Source organism: Oncorhynchus clarkii, chromosome 3 (assembly GCF_045791955.1).
Source record: "Oncorhynchus clarkii lewisi isolate Uvic-CL-2024 chromosome 3, UVic_Ocla_1.0, whole genome shotgun sequence".
Taxonomy (NCBI): domain Eukaryota; kingdom Metazoa; phylum Chordata; class Actinopteri; order Salmoniformes; family Salmonidae; genus Oncorhynchus; species Oncorhynchus clarkii.
The window spans coordinates 77,851,965-77,875,802 of NC_092149.1; the positions used below are offsets into that span (position 1 = coordinate 77,851,965).

The 23,838-nt window shown below is 45.5% G+C and overlaps 1 protein-coding gene across 1 annotated transcript in view; it reads left to right on the plus strand.

Annotated features, from left to right (window-relative positions):
* LOC139404915 (alpha-1,3-mannosyl-glycoprotein 4-beta-N-acetylglucosaminyltransferase A-like) overlaps positions 1-23,750 on the plus strand; it is a 78,925-nt gene extending 55,175 nt beyond the window's left edge. The window contains exons 4-16 of the mRNA XM_071147458.1: positions 924-1,057; positions 2,011-2,057; positions 2,234-2,347; positions 8,984-9,059; positions 11,417-11,531; positions 12,524-12,654; positions 12,726-12,833; positions 13,030-13,104; positions 13,318-13,436; positions 18,800-18,878; positions 19,813-19,873; positions 20,093-20,205; positions 20,331-23,750. Coding sequence (XP_071003559.1) covers positions 924-1,057; positions 2,011-2,057; positions 2,234-2,347; positions 8,984-9,059; positions 11,417-11,531; positions 12,524-12,654; positions 12,726-12,833; positions 13,030-13,104; positions 13,318-13,436; positions 18,800-18,878; positions 19,813-19,873; positions 20,093-20,205; positions 20,331-20,357 — 1,199 coding nt within the window. The 3' untranslated portion in view covers positions 20,358-23,750. The remainder of the gene's footprint in view (positions 1-923; positions 1,058-2,010; positions 2,058-2,233; positions 2,348-8,983; positions 9,060-11,416; positions 11,532-12,523; positions 12,655-12,725; positions 12,834-13,029; positions 13,105-13,317; positions 13,437-18,799; positions 18,879-19,812; positions 19,874-20,092; positions 20,206-20,330) is intronic.
* Positions 23,751-23,838: the final 88 nt, after the last annotated feature.

The following is a 23,838-nucleotide window of genomic DNA, read 5'->3' on the forward strand; positions in this document are numbered from 1 at the left end:
TGCAGACTGTTCTAGTGCCCTCACCAATTTGTTGATATATATGTTGAAGAGGGTGGGGCTTTAGCTGCATCCCTGTCTCACCCCACGGCCCTGTGGAAATAAATGTGTGTTTTTGCCAATTTTAACCACACACTTGTTGTTTGTGTACATGGATTTTATAATATCATATGTTTTACCCCCAACACCACTTTCCAACAATTTGTATAGCAGACCCTCATGCCAAATTGAGTCACAAGCTTTTTTGAAATCAATAAAGCATGAGAATACTTTCTTTGTTTGTCAATTAGGGTGTGCAGGGTGAATACGTGGTTTGTCGTATGGTAATTAGGTAAAATGGCAATTTTGACATTTATTCAGTGCATTGTTTTCACTGAGGAAATGTAGGAGTCTGCTATTAATGATAATGCAGAGGATTTCTCTCTACCCCTCCCTCTCTCTTGCTCTCTTTCTTTCTTTCTGTCTTTCTCTCTCTTTCTTTATCCCTCCCTCCCTCTCTTTCTCTCTCTCCATCTCTATATTTATTTCTCTCTCCCTCGCTATTTTTCTCTCTCCCCCTCCCTCTCTTGCACTCTCTCCCTCCCTCCCTCCCTCCCTCCCTCCCTCCCTCCCTCCCTCTTTCTTTCTTTCTTTCTTTCTTTCTTTCTTTCTTTCTTTCTTTCTTTCTTTCTTTCTTTCTTTCTTTCTTTCTTTCTTTCTTTCTTTCTTTCTTTCTTTCTTTCTTTCTTTCTTTCTTTCTTTCTTTCTTTCTTTCTTTCTCCCTCCCACCAGTCTCTCTCTTCCTCTCTCTTCCTCTCCTACCTTTTCCTCAGTTAAACTTCCATTCATTGTAAATGTTTAACACATTTAACACGTTCTGTTCTCAGCCTGTGTGTTTTTGTGTTTCTTCCTCTATGGTCTTACCCTGGTCTTTTCTTCTCCCCCAGTCTCCATGGTGATGGGTATTCCTACCGTAAAGCGTAAAGTGAAGTCGTACCTGGCTGAGACGCTACACTCGCTCATCAACAAGCTCTCACCTGAGGAGAAACATGACTGTGTCATCATAGTCTTCGTAGGAGAGGTGGGGGGAAACACACACACACACACACACATACACACACACATCCACCAGGGTTTCTAAAAAAAAAAAATAGAAGAGAAATTTACCGTCCCCATATGCATTGGGTGCATAACCTGATTAGGGCGTCCACCCATGGTGCTCAGAATGAAACATCACATTGAGATTATGGTAATTTGTCTTGAAGATGTTAGAATAACTGTCCACATTAACTTTTCCTCAGACAACAAGACCAGTAACAAACAGCAAAATCACTAACCTGTCAATCTACTATCCACCATAGTAGAAAAGTTGACCTATTCTATTGATCAGCTTGTCGTTCTCTACCAGAAATAAATAGCCTTTTCTAAACAGACTCTGGGACAGTTGTGGGACGATAGATCACAAATTCATACAAACAGTAGTCCTAGGCTACATCAAAACAGTGACACTGATGCAACAGACTTGGATTAGCTAACACAACGTGCCATTGGAACACATCAGTGATGGTTGCTGATAATAGGCCTCTGTACGCCTATGTAGATATTCCATTAAACATCAGCCTGTTCTAGCTTCAATAGTCATTTACAACATTAACAATGTCTACACTGTCTTTCTGATCAATTTGATGTTATTTTAATGGACAAAAAAATGTGCTTTTCTTTCAAAAACAAGGACATTTCTAAGTGACCCCAAACTTTTGAACGGTAGTGTAGCTCATTCTATTATTCTGGTTTAAATTTTTATTTTTTTGTGCCCAAACCCCTGACACTCTCATACACACACACACACACACACACACACACACACACACACACACACACACACACACACACACACACACACACACACACACACACACACACACACACACACACACACACACCACACACACAACACCACACACACAACACCACACACACACACACACACACACTGTGACATACAAATAATAACATTATTTTCTGTTTCTGCAGACGGACACAGAATACGTCCAAAGCGTGGTGACCGGACTGGAGAAAGAGTGAGTGACCTCACTTCCTGTCCCTAACCTCACCCAGCTTCCTGTCTTTGTGATGGCTGTTTCCTGTCTGATAATTCCCCTGACGGTTTAGAGAGAACAGAAGGAGAATAACAAATTGTTTGTGTATGTATGTATGTATGTGTGTGTGTGTGTGTGTGTGTGTCTGTCTATCCCAGGTTTTCTATAGAGTTCAGTTCAGGTCTGTTGGAGGTGATCTCTCCTCCTGCCAGCTACTACCCTGATCTCAAAGACCTCAAAGAGACCTTCGGAGACTCCAGAGAGAGGGTCAGGTGAGGGGAAACACCCAGTAAAACAGACAACATTTAAACAGGGCTCCAGACTTACATTTCCTCCTGGTGGCACTGCTGACACTTACGTTTCAGTTTCAGTTATACTATCAGGAGGTGAGTCTCGCTCATTACAGCAGCCGTCCCCACCAACACAGACAGGCAGGCACAACAGCTTTATTACAGGAATCATGAGGATAATGCACTGTTTACTGTTTATGTACTGTTTAACAAATTCATGGTTTTATCTGCCCCCAAAATATAATGTTTTGATTGAAGTAACTAGGTAGAATGTGCACCTCGCACCAGTGCGACCAATAAAACATTGCACTCAAAGGGTCGTAAAATGCAACTACATGGTCACAGCTTGGAGCCTCTGTCCCGTTCAGTCTGGAGCCCTGTCGTCTCCTCTGTCCCGTTCAGTCTGGAGCCCTGTCGTCTCCTCTGTCCTGTTCAGTCTGGAGCCCTGTCGTCTCCTCTGTCCCGTTCAGTCTGGAGCCCTGTCGTCTCCTCTGTCCCGTTCAGTCTGGAGCCCTGTCGTCTCCTCTGTCCCGTTCAGTCTGGAGCCCTGTCGTCTCCTCTGTCCCGTTCAGTCTGGAGCCCTGTCGTCTCCTCTGTCCCGTTCAGTCTGGAGCCCTGTTGTCTCCTCTGTCCCGTTCAGTCTGGAGCCCTGTCGTCTCCTCTGTCCCGTTCAGTCTGGAGCCCTGTCGTCTCCTCTGTCCCGTTCAGTCTGGAGCCCTGTCGTCTCCTCTGTCCCGTTCAGTCTGGAGCCCTGTCGTCTCCCCTGTCCCGTTCAGTCTGGAGCCCTGTCGTCTCCTCTGTCCCGTTCAGTCTGGAGCCCTGTCGTCTCCTCTGTCCCGTTCAGTCTGGAGCCCTGTCGTCTCCTCTGTCCCGCTCAGTCTGGAGCCCTGTCGTCTCCTCTGTCCCGTTCAGTCTGGAGCCCTGTCGTCTCCTCTGTCCCTATCAGAGGAAGTTTCTCCGCCTTTCATCTTCAATTGGTGACTAACATTGGGAAAATTTCAAATAACGCCCAAACTCCGCCACTTTGGCACCTCTCCAGCCCAGCTCCCCTGCTCACACCCCAATGAAAATGACTTGTTCTAGCTATTGTTCGTGGATGTGTCACATCCGTTGGGCATTGCTAGTGACAGGATGGAGAGGAGATGAGCGGGATGGAGGAGTGGGCCAGGTACTCAGTATTCCACAGGCATCTCTCAAAGTGAGCTCAAGGTCGATTGCATTCCTCTCTCTCTCCCACCCTCCCCTTTTCCCTCCCTCCCACCCTCCCCATTTCCCTCTCTCCCTCCCATTATCCCTCTCTCCATCCCATTTTCCCTCTCTCCCTCCCATTTTCCCTCTCTCCCTCCCATTTTCCCTCTCTCCCTCCCATTTTCCCTCTCTCCCTCCCATTTTCCCTCTCTCCCTCCAATTTTCCCTCTCTCCCTCCCCATTTCCCTCTCTCCCATCCTCCCTCTTTCCCTCCCGCCCTCCCCATTTCCCTCTCTCCCTCCCATTTTCCCTCTCTCCCTCCCATTTTCCCTCCCACCCTCCCATTTTCCCTCCCACCCTCCCATTTTCCCTCTCTCCCTCCCATTTTCCCTCTCTCCCTCCCATTTTCCCTCTCTCCCTCCCATTTTCCCTCCCTCCCACCCTCCCCTTTTCCCTCCCACCCTCCCCTTTCCCTCCCACCCTCCCCTTTTCCCTTTCTCCCTCCCATTTTCCCTCTCTCCCTCCCATTTCCCTCTCTCCCTCCCATTTTCCCTCTCTCCCTCCCATTTTCCCTCCCTCCCGCCCTCCCCATTTCCCTCTCTCACTCCCATTTTCCCTCTCTCCCTCCCATTTTCCCTCTCTCCCTCCAATTTTCCCTCTCTCCCTCCCCATTTCCCTCTCTCCCATCCTCCCCTTTTCCCTCCCGCCCTCCCCATTTCCCTCTCTCCCTCCCATTTTCCCTCTCTCCCTCCCATTTTCCTTCCCACCCTCCCATTTTCCCTCTCTCCCTCCCATTTTCCCTCTCTCCCTCCCATTTCCCTCTCTCCCTCCCATTTTCCCTCCCTCCCACCCTCCCCTTTTCCCTCCCACCCTCCCCTTTCCCTCCCACCCTCCCCTTTTCCCTTTCTCCCTCCCATTTTCCCTCTCTCCCTCCCATTTCCCTCTCTCCCTCCCATTTTCCCTCTCTCCCTCCCATTTTCCCTCCCTCCCACCCTCCCCTTTTCCCTCCCGCCCTCCCCATTTCCCTCTCTCCCTCCCATTTTCCCTCTCTCCCTCCCATTTTCCCTCTCTCCCTCCAATTTTCCCTCTCTCCCTCCCCATTCCTCCCTCTCCCGCCCTCCCCATTTCCCTCTCTCCCTCCCATTTTCCCCTCTCCCTCCCATTTTCCCTCCCACCCTCCCCATTTTCCCTCTCTCCCTCCCATTTTCCCTCTCTCCCTCCCATTTCCCTCTCTCCCTCCCATTTTCCCTCCCTCCCACCCTCCCCATTTTCCCTCCCACCCTCTCCCTCCCACCCTTTTCCCTCTCTCCCTCCCATTTTCCCTCCCATTTCCCTCTCTCCCTCCCATTTTCCCCCTCCCTCCCATTTTCCCTCCCTCCCACCCTCCCCTTTTCCCTCCCGCCCTCCCCATTTCCCTCTCTCCCTCCCATTTTCCCTCTCTCCCTCCCATTTTCCCTCTCTCCCTCCAATTTTCCCTCTCTCCCTCCCCATTTCCCTCTCTCCCATCCTCCCCTTTTCCCTCCCACCCTCCCCATTTCCCTCCCACCCTCCCATTTTCCCCTCACTCCTACATTCACTGCTGTTGGAACATCTTTGTCTTAAACTTCTGTACTTTTTTCGATAGTAGAACATGAAAATGGTTCAAATACCACAATTCATGCAGACCCTTCTATTCAGCGGTACTGTGGTTAGGCCTAGGCTCCACCCGGTTTATCAAGAGGTTTACCATTCAAATACATACAAACATCAGAGACAGCCATGTATGCATTAATGAATAAATTAAACAAATCATACAATCATGTCGTCTTAACAACATAATGGTAATGATATTGAACTCAAACGATGGCCAATGATTGAACAGAACAGCAGCTAGGTTTAACTGTCTGGATCAAGTACCATTCTGTGACTGGCTAATATGCCTTATTTTTTTGCCGTGGTATCGAGTATTGTGATACTAAACCTGGTATCGGTATCAAAGTGCTGGTATCGTGACAACACTACTCTCGCTCTATAAAGATATCTTTCTTTCTTACTCTCTTTTCCTTTCTCTTCTTCTCTCTCCCTCACTCTGTTTTATCTCTTTCCTCTGCACACCCCTCCCTCTGTCTGATCGATGGTGTCATATCATCCCTTATCTCTCTCTCTCGCTCTTCTAGAAATGGTTTATCGCTTCCATTTGTTCTCTCTCCCTCTGTTTTCTCTGTCTTCCTCTCCCTCTGTCTCTTCCTCCCTCACACTCCATCACTCTGTGTCCCGTGACAAATTAGTGTTCATCCAACGAGACCGCACATCTGACAGCGTGTGCTTTTTATTTATTTAAAAAGGCAAGTCCGTTAAGAACAAATTCTTATTTTCAATGACGGCCTAGGAACAATGGGTCAGGGCCTGTTAGCGTGTTAGCATCGGCCTGCTAACTGTCTGAATCGCCGTGGACCCATATGTTCACTTGGCTACGCATGCCTCTCTCTAATATCAATATGCCTTGTCCTGGTTATTGATTACTGTCTTATTTCACTGTAGAACCTCTAGCCCTGCTCAATATGCCTTAACCAACCATGTTGTTCCACCTCCTACATATGCAATGACATCACCTGGTTTAAACGTCTCTAGAGACTATATCTCTCTCATCATTACTCAATGCCTAGGTTTACCTCCAATGTGCTCTCTTCATACCATACCTTTGTCTGTACATTATGCCTTGAATCTATGCTATCGTGCCCAGAAACCTGCTCCTTTTACTCTCTGTTCTGAACGTGCTAGACGGCCAGTTCGTATAGTCTTTAGCCGTACCCTTATCCTACTTATCCTCTGTTCCTCTGGTCATGTGGAGGTTAATCCAGGTCCTGCAGTGCTTAGCTCCACTCCCACTCCCCAGGTGCTCTCATTTGTTGATTTCTGTAACCGTAAAAGCCTTGGTTTCATGCATGTTAACATTAGAAGCCTCCTCCCTAAGTTTGTTGTCTTAGCCGTGTCTGAATCCTGGCTTAGGAAAACCACCAAAAACCTTGAAATCTCCATCGCTAACTATAACATTTTCCGCCAAGATAGAACTGCCAAAGGGGGCAGTGTTGCAATGTACTGCAAAGATAGCCTGCAGAGTTCTGTATTACTATCCAAGTCTGTACCCATCAGTAGATGATGCCTGGCTATTCTTTAAAAGTGCCTTCCTCACCATCTTAAATAAGCATGCCCCATTCAAAAAAATTAGAACTAGGAATAGATTTAGTCCTTGGTTCACTCCAGACCTGTCTGCCCTTGACCAGCACGAAAACATCCTGTGGCGTTCTGCATTAGCAGAATCAGTTAGGATCTTACAACCTTTCGGTTACTGCCCCAACACTCTAACCACTAGGCTACCTGCTTCGTCCTATAGAGGACTCCTGATATCTCCAGTATAATTTTTGTGTTGTTGTTTAGTACTGTCTCGGGCCATCTACTTTTTAAGGGTCCACACCACTCTCTCAATTAAGTATCTTACCTAGTTTTCGGATTACTTCATTTAGCTTTTTTGCAGTTCTTTAGTCAACTATGTGTGTGTTTTCTGTACCTGTTCGCTCCTCTCACTGTAGGATTTACAGACGCTCCCCACCCCTTAGCTGCAACCCTTCTAATTTAATGTACCCTGCGCGCACAACCCATGTGGAATACCTGGAACTGCTGATTTGCGGTCAAGAACGCTGAGCTCATCTCAGCCTATGCTGCCCTTCAGTCCCTAGACTTTTTGGCCCTGACAGAGACATGGATCAACCCAGAGAACACTGCTACTCCAGCTGCTCTCTCTTCATCAGACTACTTTTCGACGTACTCTCAGTACTGGTGTCCCCCAGGGCTCGGTTCTAGGCCCTCTCCTCTTCTCTCTTTACACCAGGTCACTTGACTCCATTATATCCTCACATGGTCTCTCCTGTCATTGCTATCTGGATGACACTCAACTACTTTTCTTTTTCCACCCTTTTGACACCCAGGTGGCGACACCCATCACTACGTGCCTGCAGATATCTCAGCTTGGATGACGGCCCACCACCTCAAGCTCAACCTTGACAGGACGGAGCTGCTCTTCCTCCCACTGAAGGCCTGTCCACTTCAAGACCTCTTCATCACGGTTGACAACTCCACAGTGCCCCCTCCCAGAGTGCAAATAACCTTGATGTGACCCTGGACAACACCTTGTCGTTCTCTGCAAACATCACAGCAGTGACTCGTTCCTGCAGGTTCATGCTCTACAACATCCGTAGAGTACGACGTTACGTCACACAGGAATTGGTGCAGGTCCTAATTCAGGCGCTTCCATCTGGACTACTCCATCTTGCTGTTGGCTGGGCTCCCGGCTTGTGCCATCAAATCCCTGCAACTTAACAAGAACGCCACGGCCCGTCTGGTGTTCAATATTTCCCTAGATTTCCCAAGTCACCCTACATATTTCCCTAGATTTCCCAAGTCACCCCGCTCCTCCACACATTGACCTCCAGTCAAAACTTGCATCCACTACAAGACTTGCCTATGGGGCAGGAAGAGGAACCTTAAGGCTCTGCTCAAACCCTACACCCCAACCCGAGTACTCCGTTCTGCCACCCCTGGTCTGTTGGCTCTCCCACCCTACGGGAGGGCAGCTCCCGCTCAGCCCAGTCCAAGCTCTTCTCTGTCCTGGCACCTCAATGGTGGAACCAGCTTTCCTGAATAGTTTCTGCCAATCTTCCGAAAATATCTGAAACCCTACCTCTCCAAAGGGTATCTTAAATAATCCCACAGCACCCTCCACGTACCCCTTCCTCACCCCCACATCCACCCCCCACCTAGCTGTGACTTTGCTGATAACTGCATTATTGAGGAACATGTACATACTGACTGAGATATGTGGTTGTCCCACCTAGCTGGATGCACTAACTGAAAGTCGCTCTGGGTTAGACAAGCCTTTATTCTTCCTACTATTCTTCACAAGCCTTTATTCTTCCCACTGCCCTCACATCAGAAATGTGTTGATGTTCGTTCTTTCTTTCTTTCTCTCTTTCTCTCTTTCTTTCTCTCCTTCTCTCTTTCTCTCTTTCTTTCAGTGTTAGAACTCAGTCTGATGTGTGCCTGTTGTGTGTTGCCCTTTGTAAGCACTATTATTTTTCAGGGGGCTCATTGAATATTAATGAGAAGCCCGCTGGACTCCCTGCTGCTGGAAAGATGGAAAGATTAACACAACTGTGTGTGTGTGTGTGTGTGTGTGTGTGTGCGCCCACCTCTGAGTGCATGGTAAACAGAGCTCATTAGAGCCACTTATAGCAAGAATTGACTGTACCTACTGCCCACCTGCTGTGTGTGTGTGCCAGCCTCAACACCTGCTGTCAGGCAGTGATGTGTACACCTGCTCCCTCTAGCCACCATACATCAGTCATTTAGCAACAGGGTAGGAGGAAATTATTCCTAATCGTGTGTGTGTTGTAGATGGAGGACCAAGCAGAATCTGGACTATTCCTTCCTCATGATGTATGCTGTGAGCAAAGGAGTCTACTATGTCCAGGTATGTACGTCCTTGGAACACACATGCACACACATTCCGTCCCTAGCCCTATTAAAACAGCGTTCCCATGGCAACATGTTAGAATGTGACCGGCAGGAGCAGTATGTGTCTGGGGAAGAGTTGTAGTACACCTAGTACCAACACACACACACACACACACACACACACACACACACACACACACACTTACTTCAGCATTAGAGTATTCATTACCACGGAAACAGTGATGAGTCTGCAGTTTGGAACAATGCGTTCCCAATCTGGCATGTTCTTTACATCAAACAAGGCCATTTGCAATTGTGTGTGGGTCAGAAGAGCAGGACGGAGAGAGATGGAGTTGCATGCTCTTTTGTCAGAGTTGGGAAGTATTTTCCCCTCCTTGTGAAGATCAGAGGTACTGTGATACTGTACAGGTTGTTCTGTCTGTTATATCATACCACCTACTGATCCCTCACTCATTCCCATAGATCACAAGCATACATAGATATAATGAGCTACCACATTAAATCTCATTTCGTCTTCTGTTAACCCCATCTTGTTTGTTTGTTTGTTTGTTTGTTTGTTTGTTTGTGTTCTGGTTGATGTTTTAATGTTCCATTCTGTGTTGACGTTGTCTCCAGGGGATGACAGAGGTACTGAGTGCTGTCATTAACACTGTGTAGTTGACTTTACTGTTGTAGGCCATAGACATCATAGTGCCTATAGAATGTGCACAACCATAGACCTTTATGTACGGTGCATTCACAAAGTATTTAGACCCCTTGAGTTTTCCCACATTTTATTACGTTACAGCCGTATTCTAAAATGGATTGAAAAAATATATCATCATCAATCTACACACATTATGTTTTTAGATTTTTTTTTAGGAAAGAAATTAAAAACAGAAATACCCCTTTCCTATGAGACTCGAAATTGAGCTCAGGTGCATCCTGTTTCCATTGATCATCCTTGAGATGTTTCAACAACTTGATGGAGTCCACCTGTGGTAAATTCAATTGATTGGACATGATTTGGAAAGGCACCGCACCTGTCTATATAAGGTCCCACAGTTGACAGTGCATGTCAGAGCAAAAACCAAGCCATGGGGTCGAAGAAATTGTCCGTAGAGCTCAAAGACAGGATTGTGTCGAGGCACATCTGTGGAAGGGTATCAAAAAATGTCTGCAGCATTGAAGGTCCCCAAGAACACAGTGGTCTCCATCATTCTTAAATTTAAGAAGTTTGGAACCACCAAGGCTCTTCCTAGAGCTGGCCGCCTGGCCAAACTGAGCAATCGGGGGAGAAGGGCCTTGGTCTTGGAGGTGATCAAGAACCCGATGGTCACTCTGACAGAGCTCCAGAGTCCCTCTGTGGAGATGGAAGAACCTTCTAGAAGGACAACCATCTCTGCAGCACTCGACCAATCAGGCCTTTTAAGGTAGAGGGGCCAGATGGAAGCCACTCCTCAGTAAAAGGCACATGACAGCCCGATTGGAGTTTGCCAAAAGGCACCTAAAGGACTCAGACCATGAGAAACAGGATTCTCTGGTCTGATGAAACCAAGATTGATCTTTTTGGCCTAATGCCAAGCATCATGTCTAGAGGAAACCTGGCACCATCCCTACAGTGAAGCATGGTGGTGGCAGCATCATGCTGCGGGGATGTTTTTCAGCGGCATGGACTGGGAGTCAGGATCAAGGGAAAGATGGACAGAGCCAAGTACATAGAGATCCTTGATGAAAACCTGGTCCAGAGCGGCCCTCCGACTGGGTCAAAGGACAACGACACTAAGCACACAGCCAAGACAACGCAGGAGTGGCTTCGGGACAAGTCTCTGAGTGGCCCAACCAGAGCCTGGACTTGAACCTGATCGAACATCTCTGGAGAGACCTGAAAATAGCTGTGCAGCAATGCTCCCCATCCAACCTGACAGCTTGAGAGGATCTGCAGAGAAGAACGGGAGAAACTCCCCAGATACAGGTGTGCCAAGTTTGTAGCATCATACCCAAGAAGACTCGGCTGTAATCGCTGCCAAAGGTGCTTCAACAAAGTACCCAGTAAAGGGTCTGAAGACTTATGTAACTGTGATATTATTTACAATAATTTCAAAAAAACTGTTTTTGCTTTGTCATTATGGGGTATTGTGGGGGGATTTCTTATTTTTGGGGGCTTTAACGTAAGAAAATGTGAAAAAAGTCTGAATACTTTCCAAATGCACTGTACACACCCAGTGTTTCTGTAGCCGCTATGCACCAGCTTAGCTCAGTGAGAGGGACTTGGTGTTATGTTTGTCAGCTGTATGTGTGATGGCTGAACCCCTGCAAGCCTCTCACCTCACCAGTCACTCTTTCTCCCCCACCACACCACCTTCACCTCAGTTGGAGGATGACATTGTGGCCAAACCAAACTACTTTGCCACCATGAAGAACTTTGCCCTACAGCTCTCCTCTGAGGACTGGATGATCCTTGAGTTCTCCCAACTCGGCTTCATCGGTAACGCACATGAACACACACACATACACACACACACACACGTGCACAGTCTGAGCATTTAGCAAACCTTTCTTTGCGTGGGCTGCGTCTCCATGCACCAATGTCGGCCTTCCGCATATGTGGTGGAAAGTGGCAGAGCTACAGTGTTTGTCAGACCAGGAGCCATCCTGAAAATCGGCCTTCTAACGAAATGTCTGTACTGTCCGAACGGTTGGGGCTATAAACGAATGACATCACCATCAAAGCAGAGACAATCACAAACACGTTGTTTTGCCCTACGACACCCAGACATTTCCCAGACACACATTTCAGTTGAATGCATTCAGTTGTACAACTGACTAGGTATCCCCCTTTCCCATATTTGTCTTTGTAAACCAGCTAAAAATATATTTCACAGCGGTTTCGACGGTACAATGATTATCTACAGGACTGCTTGTTTTGTCAATTAGGTGAACTATTCAAATATTTGCAACCAGGAAATGGCACCACAAAAACTCATAAAAATTATTTCCGGAGTTTTAGTATATATCTTAGATATGGGCTGACACTTCAAAACATACTTCCTCCCCCCAAAATGTTTGACTCGTTTTTTTTCTCCATGGATGAATATGTGTTTCTATGGGCTAATAGCAGTAAGGCCAAATTCAATGTTTCATCAAATAATCAAATAGCTTGGTATGACCATATTAAACAATTCCATATGTTAGCTTAGTAGTAACCCAGACCCAGGCCCTTAGACTCCAGCGGGTTATTAACGAACACTGACTGTCAGCTAAAATTACGGAACATCAGCAAACATCAGGAGGCTTTTAGAGTGTAAAAAAACAAAGGTTTGAGTGGCCATCCCACTTAACATACTCCTTCTATGCTCTGTCTTCCACTCTCCATCTCGCTATCGATCCCCCAACCTCCCGCTTTCCCTGTTTCACTCCCTCCTCTTTCTCCTCCCCCTCTCTCTCCCCATCGATCTCTCCTCTCCCTCCCTCTCTCAGGTAAGATGTTCCAGGCTCCAGATCTCAACCTCATAGTAGAGTTTATCCTCATGTTCTATAAGGAGAAGCCCATTGATTGGCTACTGGACCACATCCTCTGGGTCAAAGTGTGTAACCCAGAGAAAGACGCGGTACGTAAAAACTGTGTGTGGGGAGGGGGTATCTTCAACTTTTTTTCACGATCTACCCTTTCTCCCTGCAGAAGCACTGTGAGAGGCAGAAGTCGAGTCTGCGTGTCCGGTTCAGGCCCTCTCTTTTTCAACATGTGGGGCTGCACTCCTCTCTGGCCGGAAAGATCCAGAAACTCACTGTGGGTCCCAAACCTCTCATCCTCTCTCTAGCACCCTCCCTCTCACCCTAGATCACTCTCTCTGCATCAGCCTTTTACCATATGTCCAAACACCACCTCCATCTACCCACATATCTCCTCAACCCACCATACTATAGGCCATGCTCACTTCCCCCTGGTCATCTATGCTGCTGTCTCACTTCCACTTGCTGTTTAGGATAAGGACTTCCTGAAGCCCCTGCTCCATAAGATCCATGTGAACCCGCCTGCTGAGGTGTCCACATCTCTCAAGGTACATCACCTTTAAATGACCCTCACAGACACCTTTCTGGCTTGACCTTCTTATGAGTTGAAAAATATATATTGTTTTAAAGCCTGTTTGACCATTGGCTTTTTATTTCAAAATGTAAGGTAGTACGATATAATTGTTTGATATAGTTATTTGTGAAGTATACTGAGATGTTTTGAATGCATTCAGCTGACAGTGCTGCGCTGTGCTGTGCAGGTGTACCAGGGCCACACGTTGGAGAAGACCTACCTGGGAGAAGACTTCTTCTGGGCCATCAATCCTACTGCTGGAGACTACGTCCTCTTCAAGTTTGACAAGCCCATCAACATAGAGAGGTGAGGAGGGAGATGGAGCTGTGTGTGTGCATTTCTGAGGGAAAAGGGATGTCGTGCCATACACACAATCTTCCTCTTCCATAAGCTTAAGCGTGCCTCTCTCTGGGGCTCAGTGTCTGCTAATGAGGGTGTTCTAAAATAAGAACTCCCAGGACACCCTGGGTGATTCACAGAAAGAAAGAGTGGAAAGGGTTGGAAGGAGAAAGAAAGCACCAAGAAAGAGAGGTGGTGGTGGAGGAAGGAGACAGAGATGAGGTGATGTGGATGGAATAGATGAGTATTGAAAGAGAGGTGGTGGAGGAAGGAGACAGAGATGAGGTTATGTGGATGAGTAGAAAGAGAGGTGGTGGAGGAAGGAGACAGAGATGAGGTTATGTGGATGAGTAGAAAGAGAGGTGGTGGAGGAAGGAGACAGAGATGAGGTGATGTGGATGAGTAGAAAGAGAGGTGGTGGAGGAAGGAGACAGAGATGAGGTGATGTGGATGAGTAGAAAGAGGCGATAGAGGTGTTAGAGAAGTCAGGGAGCTTCAAGGTGATTGACTGAGAGGAAAAAGAGGCCAACTCATCATTCTGTTTCATGTGTAGTGTTTCATGTGTAGTGTTTCATGTGTAGTGTTTCATGTGTAGTGTTTCATGTGTATCAAATCAATCAAATAAAAATGTGATTTGTCTATTGCGCCGAATACAACAGTGAAATGCTTGCTTACAATCCCTAAACCAACAATGCAGTTTTAAGAAATAACAAAATAACAAATAATTCAATAATTAAAGAGCAGCAGTAAAATAACAATAGTGAGGCTATATATAGAGTGTACCGGTACAGAGTCAATGTGCGGGGGCACCGGTTACTCGAGGTAATATGTAAAAATATATATATATATATACTGTGATACATGTATGATACAGCCTGGATATGAACCAGGGTGTCTGTAGTGACACCTCAAGCACTAAGCTACAATGCCTTAGACCACTGCGCCACTCGGGAGCCCTACATGTTGGTAGAGTTATTAAAGTGACTATGCATAGATAATAACAGAGAATAGCAGCAGCATAGAAGAGGGTGGAGGGGCAATACAAATAGTCCAGGTAGCCATTTGATTAGATGTTCAGGAGTCTTATGGTTTGGGGGTAGAAGCTGTTTAGAAGCCTCTTGGACCTAGACTTGGTGCTCCGGTACTGCTTGCCGTGCGGTAGCAGAGATAACAGTCTATGATTAGGGTGGTTTTTTAGGGCCTTCCCCTGACACTGCCTGGTATAGAGGTCCTGGATGGCAGGAAGTTTGGCACCGGTGATGTACTGGGTCGTACGCACATACCAGGCAGTGATGCAACCCGTCAGGATGCTCTTAATGGTGCAGCTGCAGAAAAAAAAAAAAAAAAAAGATTTGATTTTGAGGTTCTGAGGACCCATGCCAAATCTTTTTAGTCTCCTGAGGGGGAATGGGCTTTGTCGTGCCCTCTTCACGACTGTCTTGGTGTGTTTGGACCATGTTAGTTTGTTGGTGATGTGGACGCCAAGGAACTTGAAGCTCTCACTCTCCACTACAGCCCCGTCGATGAGAATGTGGGCATGCTCGGTCCTCCTTTTCCTGTAATCCACAGTAATGTCCTTTGTCTTGATCACTTTGAGGGGGAAGTTGTTGTCCTTGCACCACACAGTCAGGTCTCTGATGACCTCCCTATACGCTGTCTTGTCATTGTCGGTGATCAGGCCTACCATCTGCAAACTTAATGATGGTGTTGGAGTCATGCCTGGCCGTACAGCCATGAGTGAACAGGGAGTACAGAAGGGGACTGAGCACGCACCCTTGAGGGGCCCCCGTGTTGAGGATCAGCGTGGCGGATGTGTTGTTACCTAATCTTACCACCCGGGGGCGACCCGTAAGGAAGTCCAGGATCCAGTTGCATAGGGAGGTGTTTAGTCCCAGGGTCCTTAGCTTAGTGATGAGCTTTGAGGGCACTATGGTGTTGAACGCTAGCCTGTAGTCAATGAATAGCATTCTCACATAGGTGTTCCTTTTGTCCAGGTGGGAAAGGACAGTGTGGAGTGCAATAGAGATTGCATCATCTGTGGATCTGTTGGGGCGGTATGTAAATTGGAGTGGGTCTAGGGTTTCTGGGATAATGGTGTTTTGAGCCATCACTAGCCTTTCAAAGCACTTCATGGCTACAGACTTGAGTGCTATGGGTCGGTAGTCATTTAGGAATACGGTAGTCTGCTTGAAACAAGTTGGTATTACAGACTCGGACAGGGAGAGGTTGAAAATATCAGTGAAGACACTTGCCAGTTCAGTTTGGTCAGTGCATGCTTGGAGTACACGTCCTGGTAATCTGTCTGCCCTGCGGCCTTGTGAATGTTGAACTGTTTAAAGGTCTTACTCACATCGGCTGCGGAGAGCGTGATCACACAGCCGTCCGGAACAGCTGATGCTCTCGTGCATGTTTCAGTGTTACTTGCCTCGAAGCGAGCATAGACTTTATTTAGCTTGTCTGGTAGGCTCATGTCACTGGGCAGTTCTCGGATGTGCTTCCCTTTGTAGTCTGTAATAGTTTGCAAATCCTGCCACATCTGATGAGCGTCGGAGCCGGTGTAGGCTGATTCGATCTTAGTCCTGTATTGATGCTTTGCCTGTTTGATGGTTTGTCAGAGGGCATAGCGGGATTTCTAATAAGTTTCCAGGTTAGAGTCCCGCTTCTTTAAAGCGGCAGCTCCAACCTTTTAGCTCTGTGCGGATGTTGCCTGTAATCCATGGCTTCTGATTGGGGTATGTACGTACAGTCACTGTGGGGAAGACGTCATCGATGCACTTATTGTTGAAGCCAGTGACTGATGTGGTGTACTCCTCAATGCCATCAGAAGAATCCCAGAACATATTCCAGTCTATGCTAACAAAACAGTCCTGTAGTTTAGCATCTGCTTCATCTGACGACTTTTTTATTGACCAAGTCACTGTTGCGTCCTGTTTTATTTTTTGCTTGTAAGCAGAAATCAGGAGGGTAGAATTATGGTCATATTTGCCAAATGGAGGGCGAGGGAGAGCTTTGTATATGTCTCTGTGTGTGGAGTAAAGGTGGTCGAGTTTTTTTCCCTTTGGTTGCACATTTAACATGTTGCTAGAAATGAGGTCAAACTGATTTAAGTTTCCCTGCATTAAAGTCCCCGGCCACTAGGTGCTGATTTTCTTTCTTTCTTATTATTTTTTTATATTTTTTTTTACACCTTTATTTAACTAGGCAAGTCAGTTAAGAACACATTCTTATATTCTATGACGGCCTAGGAACGGTGGGTTAACTGCCTTGTTCAGGGGCAGAACGACAGATTTTTACCTTGTTAGCTCGGGGATTCTTTTTTTTGTAACCTTCCGGTTACTAATCCAACACTCTAACCACCTGCCTTGCATTGCACTCCACGAGGAGCCTGCGTGGCAGTCTGACTACCTGCCAAGGTAAGTTGCTAGCTAGCATTAAACTTATCTTATAAAAAACAATCAACCTTAACATAATCACTAGTTAACTACACATGGTTGATGATATTACTAGTTTATCTAGCGTGTCCTGCGTTGCATATAATCGATGCGGTGCCTGTTAATTTCTCATTGAATCACAGCCTACTTCGACAAACGGGTGATAATTTAACAAGCGCATTTGCGAAAAAAGCACTGTCGTTGCACCAATGTACCTAACCATAAACATCAATGCCTTTCTTTAAAATCAATACACAAGTATATATTTTTAAACCTGCATATTTCGTTAATATTGCCTGCTAACATGAATTTCTTATAACTAGGACAATTGTGTCACTTCTCATGCGTTCCGTGCAAGCAGTCAGGGTATATGCAGCAGTTTGGGCCGCCTGGCTCGTTCTAACAAAGGCCATAATTAATTTGCCAGAATTGTACATTGAAGGCTGTACAATGTAACAGCAATATTTAGACTTAGGGATGCCACCCGTTAGATAAAATACGGAGCGGTTCCATATTTCACTGAAAGAATAAATGTTTTGTTTTTGAAATGATAGTTTCCGTATTCTACTATTTTAATGACCAAAGGCTCGTATTTCTGTGTGTTATTATGTTGTAATTAAGTCTATGATTTGATAGAGCAGTCTGACTGAGCGATGGTAGGCAGCAACAGGCTTGTAAGCATTCATTCAAACAGCACATTCGTGAGTTTGCCAGCAGCTCTTCGCAATGCTTCAAGCACAGTGCTGTTTATGACTTAAAGCCTATCAACCCCCGAGATTAGGCTCGTGTAACCGATGTGAAATGGCTAGCTAATAGCGTCTCAAACGTCACTCGCTCTGAGACTTGGAGTGTTTGTTCCCCTTGCTCTGCATGGGTAACGCTGCTTCGGGGGTGGCTGTTGTCGATGTGTTCCTGGTTCGAGCCCAGGTGAGGGACGGAAGCTATACTGTTACACTGGCAATATTATATTGCCTATAAGAACATCCAAAAGTCAAAGGTATATGAAATACAAATGGTATAGAGAATTAGTCCTATAATTCATATAATAACTACAACCTTAAACTTCTTACCTGGGAATATTGAAGACTCATGTTAAAAGGAACCACCAGCTTTCATATGTTCTCATGTTCTGAGCAGGGAACTTAAATGTTAGCTTTTTTACATGGCACATATTGCACTTTTACTTTCTTCTCCAACACTTTGTTTTTGCATTATTTAAACCAAATTGAACATGTTTCATTATTTATTTGAGGCTAAATTGATTTTATTGATGTATTAAATTAAGTTAAAATAAGTGTTCATTCAGTATTTTTGTAATTGTCCTTATTACAAATAAAAAAATAAAAAATTGGCCGATTAATTGGTATCGGCTTTTTTTGGTCCTCCAATAATCGGTATCGGTACCGTTGAAAAATCATAATAGGTCGACCTCTAGTGCTATCCTGCCGATAGAGTGTATAACCTGCCAGCTGTATGTTATAAATGTCGTCGTTTAGTAACGACACAGTGAACCGTAAGATATTAGATTTGAATGTCTCGTTGGTAGGATATACGTGCTTTTAGTTCGTCCCATTTCTGTTTCTGTTTCATGTGTTTAGTTTCGGTCTGCTGCAGCCAGCGACGTCTCGTGTTTGTGTCTGGGCTTGATTTGCACAAATTAGCTAGCCAGGGTACCATTGTACTGAGGACATTTCATTATCAGCTGTGTGAAGGGTCTTGTGTGTGTGTGCGCACCATCGCTACCACAGGCTTGGTTTAAACATGTCAGATGTGTCATAACAGAAAGCACAGCAAAGTGTGTGACAGGACAGTGTTACGTGTAAACAAGGTGTGAGTTTACATATTTATGAGTGTGACATGTGATGTGAATTTGCATTAATAGTGTTATGTGATTGGCAGGTTCCTGTTCCGCAGTGGGAACCAGGAACACCCTGGAGACAGGATAGAGAACACCACTGTAGAGATACTGCCCTTCTCGGTAAGATGACAACATTCAGACAATGCAAAGACAACATTCAGACAATGCAAAGACAACATTCAGACAACGCAAAGACAACAAAAAGTCAACATACAATGCAAAGACAACATTCAGACAACGCAAAGACAACATTCAGACAACGCAAAGACAACATTCAGACAACGCAAAGACAACATTCAGACAATGAAAAGACAACATTCAGACAACGCAAAGACAACAAAAAGTCAACATACAATGCAAAGACAACATTCAGACAACGCAAAGACAACATTCAGACAACGCAAAGACAACATTCAGACAACGCAAGGACAACATTCAGACAACGCAAAGACAACATTCAGACAATGCAAAGACAACATTCAGACAACGCAAAGACAACATACAAAAAGACAACATACAATGTAAAGACAACATTCAGACAACGCAAAGACAACATACAATGCAAAGACAACATTCAGACAACACAAACACTACATACAACAATGCAAAAACAACATTCAGACAACACAAAGACAACATTTGGACGATACAGTGTGCAATAATGTGTCAATAGTCAGGGCACTTGTTTCTGATTGGTTTATTGATCCATCATCACTCAAAATGTCTATGTCAGTTATTGATTGGGTATTGACAGGAACATGAGCACTCCATTCAATATCACTACCAGAGGCGGGAGGCTGCTGAGGGGAGGGCGGCTCATAATAATTGCTGGAATGGAGTAAATAGAATGGTATCAAACGCATAGTTGCTATGTTTGATATCTTTGATACCATTCCACTCCAGTCATTACCAAGAGCCCGTCCTTCCCAATTAAGGAGCCACCAACCTCCTGTGGTGTGCATTATACTGTATGTTAGTGTTAACAAGGCTCTCTACCTACCTAGTGTGTGCATAACATTACCAACATAACCACAACATGTGTCTGTGTCTGAAGGAAACTGGACCTAAGTCCAAAGAGAAATACAAGCGAACTGATGACCGCTTCTACAGAGTCGGTGAGTGGACCTGTACCAACCCTCGTATCCCGTTACCTTAGAACACATACAGCCTGATCAGATTACCCATTCTCATTGTGACCTGCCACAGACTGATACACAATGTGCAAACTGCCTGTCCAAAGGTCCTCAATCACAGCTCTCTCTCTCTCTCTCTCTCTCTCTCTCTCTCTCTCTCTCTTTCTCTTTCTCTCTCTCTCTCTCTCTCTCTCTCTCTAGGTCAGTTTGAGAAGGGTGTGGCTGAGGGGGCTGTAGACACCTCCTTCAACCCGGTGGTGGCGCTGCGTCTCTCTGTCGTCCAAGACTCAGCTGTCTGGGCCATCCTCAGCGAGGTCAGCCAATCACACGCCATCATCTGTCCTTTAATATTTTATATAATGTTTATATTCTACCCAGCGGAATGTTATCCTGTATAACGAGAGCTGTGTGTGACGTGTCTGTGTGTCTCTCTCTGTAGATTCACATAAAGAGGAGAGCAGGCTGACAAAAAGCGGGGGGCCACATCAATCCTGGCCCCCGGCCCCAGGGTGCTCGCAGACGCACCTAAAACTGATTGACCCCAGGGGCCTTCTGCCACCTAGCAACCAGCAGTGACATCATCTGAGCGCACCAGAGCCGCTCCTCTCAGGGTTTCTAAGGGCGCTGTCACTCGATTGCTTTCTCTCTATTTCTGCCTATCCTCTCTCTCTCGCTCTCTTTTTGCGTGAATGTGAATACTACTGTACAAAAAAGAGGCAGATGTAAAATATCAGAAGTCATTTGGTGTGTCCGGAAGAAATCCGTTTCCAGCTCTGACTGTGGAGGTAACGCCGATGGCTCGTGACTCGGAGAGACACACCTCAGCTGATCTGAGAGGCTGATGTCACCAGGACGCTGGTGTTGTACATGCTGCTCTCTGCTCCATGTGCTCTTCCTCTCAGCCTCTCTGATCTGTTCCACTGAGGTATTGCACTCACTGGAGCCATAGTGGAGCCCCCTGCTGGTGACTGAAGTGACTGAAGAATGGCTCCATCAGCCTCAAAGACTTGTTGCTTTTTGTTCTTTTCCACAGAGTTGTGTGTTTTAGGTAAACAGCAGGTAATAAATAGACAAACAAGTTGTCAGTCTTTCTTATGGTGAAGATAACTGCCTTTATCACGTCCTTCTTTTGAAGGGGGTTACAATGACGATGGCAAACGAAGCGGAAACTAAATGTGGTTCCCCATTTTTAAAGTGGCATGTCTGCCAAACTATGCCCTGGGTAGAAGTCACCCATAGGTGCAGATCTTGGATCAGCTTGCCTTGCTCAAGTCTCAACCCAAACCATTCTGGGCAAAACACCTGAAACTTACCTAAGATCTGTGTCTGGGGCAGTTTCATCCAGTGGAGGCTGCTGAGGGGAGGACGGCTCATAATAATGGCTGGAATTGAGCAAATATAATGGCATCAAGCACATGGAAACCATGGAAACCATGTGTTTGATGTATTTGATACCATTCCACTGATTCCACCCCAGCCATTATCAAGAGCCCGTCCTCCCCAATTAAGGTGCCACCAACCTCCTGTGGTTTCATTTTATTCCATGAAAAATCTTTGCGACTGAAGGAAACCACATCTATCTTTCTAGTTCCTGTTTGACAGGAAGTCAGTCTGAAAGACCTCTAGTGTCCTTTAAGTGGTAAACTAATCAGACTTTGGCCTTGACTTTGCTCACCTGAAGGGATGTATTGCTATATTCATTTTATTATTATTATTACAACGACAATGACGACGTATGAAGGTGAATTAATTTATTTAAAATAAATCTTTCATTTGTACAAGAGGTTCAAAGAAAAATAATATTCATGCCACGGTAGTTGATGTGTTTGCATTGCATGTGTTATTTTTGTTCCCGAAACGAGCTGCTTGGTATTTCATGTTTTCTTGTCCGCTGGTTGGTTGAGATAGAGGTTGAATCTAACTGCTGTTCCAGAGTCAGTTTTTGTATAACATTTCTCAGATGGTCAAAGTTAAAATGAAGGAGAGCTGACATCAGAACAGGCCTTAAGCCAGAGATCCTGGCTGAGGTTGTGCTAGATCCATACCCATGTGCCTTAAAGTCCTGCTCCTCCATAATGAGTCCGGAGCAGAACTTCCCTTCATTCACTTCCTTCCCTCTACCCTACAATAGAGGATGTTGACTCTTTTGAAGGGATTTGATCACGTGATACAAGATTTACAGATGACAGGGGTAACGGTTCCTCCATAACTCGCCACCAATTGTACAGTGTGACTCATGTTTACCATCAGCAATGGGGGATTCATTCACTTCATTACATTTTATTTTGATGACTTCACTATATTGAAATTATATATTGAACTTATGATCAAATGCTATTTCGAACGTTGCACTGAGTTTTCAACTTACAGTTTTGAATGCTCCATCCTTTTGTTTTTGCTGTTGCTGGGCTTTCATTTACCATCTCCCGTTGGTTATGTCATTTTACACTTCTGACATCATCAGTGAGTTCTACCCCATGTGATGTCTGATTCTGTCCAATCAATTCAATTGGAGACTGCTGGCAGTGGTTAGACAGGATGTTACATTTATTCTATGTGCCATCTAGTTGCAGACGGATGCATTCGTACCAGTGGAGGCTGCTGAGGGGAGGATGGCTCATAATAATGTCTGGAACAGAGCAAATGGAATGGCATCAAACACATAGAAACCATGTGACACATAGAAACCATGTTTGATACCATTCCACTCATTCCATTTTAGCCGTTACCACGAGCCCATCCTCCCCAATTCAGGTGCCATTAACCTCCTGTAATGCTGACGGCCACGCTCCCCTAGGGGCGCATCTTATCTACTCTGATTAAAGAGCAATTTGCATTGCTCTTTAATGCATAGGTAGGTTCAGGATAGGTCAAAATGTGTTGTTTTTTTCATGAGAAATGTTTATACAATAAGAGATTTTATGAAGATTGAGTTTTTCTATCAAAATTCCATCCACGTGAGAGAAGATTGTGATCGGTTTGATTTGGAGTGCTATTTTAAATGTCAAAGATGTGCATGCACGCACGCACGTCCAATTCTAAATCAGCCCCTACATCACAGCACTTAATGTTGGTCTAGTAGGGTTGGACAACTACAGTATAAGGAACAAATCCCAGCTATACTGTCAGAGGGCAAGCTGGTGCCTACCCAAATCTTTAAATAAAAACTCCTAGGTAGGATAAAGACAAGGGGTGGATTTCGAAAGCGGGCCACTTTGTACCAGGTTTGCTTGTCTGTAAATGTCCTTTATTTATTGTGTGATTGATTGATTGGTAAACTTTTTGAATGGAGCTGGCCCCTCCCCTGAGCCCCCTGGTCAAACCAGACCCTCTCGCTCACACCTGGGCCTTTATTTAAAGAGTGCAACGGATTAGAACCTTCAGATAGAAATCTATGCTGTAGATCCGATATGATTCTCTGTGTAGAAATGGGAATCGTGCCAGATCTATACATTACATTTCTATCTGCAACGCTCTAGCGAAGGATATGAACCTCTTCTTAAGGTGGAGGACGGCTTGAGCAGAGGGGAACACAAACTGTGTTTCTCACTAGTTTAAAGGGGGTTACTTCCATCCTTTTTTTGTGCCCTTCATCCACGCTTATCTAAGATTGTTTAGAAAAGCAATATGGAGGTAAGCCTATTATTGAGTCGCTTGCCTAGACCCCAGAGGTAGATGAAAGGTAAGAGACAGACAGTCAGGCTCACCCCACCCCTGCCTGCTTCCACCTTCTCTGTTCTCCCCATCAGGTCATGTCGTGTGCCTTCATCACTACGTTAGTATATCTGCCTCTGGTAATTTTGACATGGCTTTACATGGACATCATTGAAATAAATCAAAATGGTTGATACAAATCACACCCATCTGTTTTCTGCCTTGGTTTCATTATTTCACATAATTCACTGTCTGATGGGAGAATGCCTCATTTCCATCAGCCACACATTCCT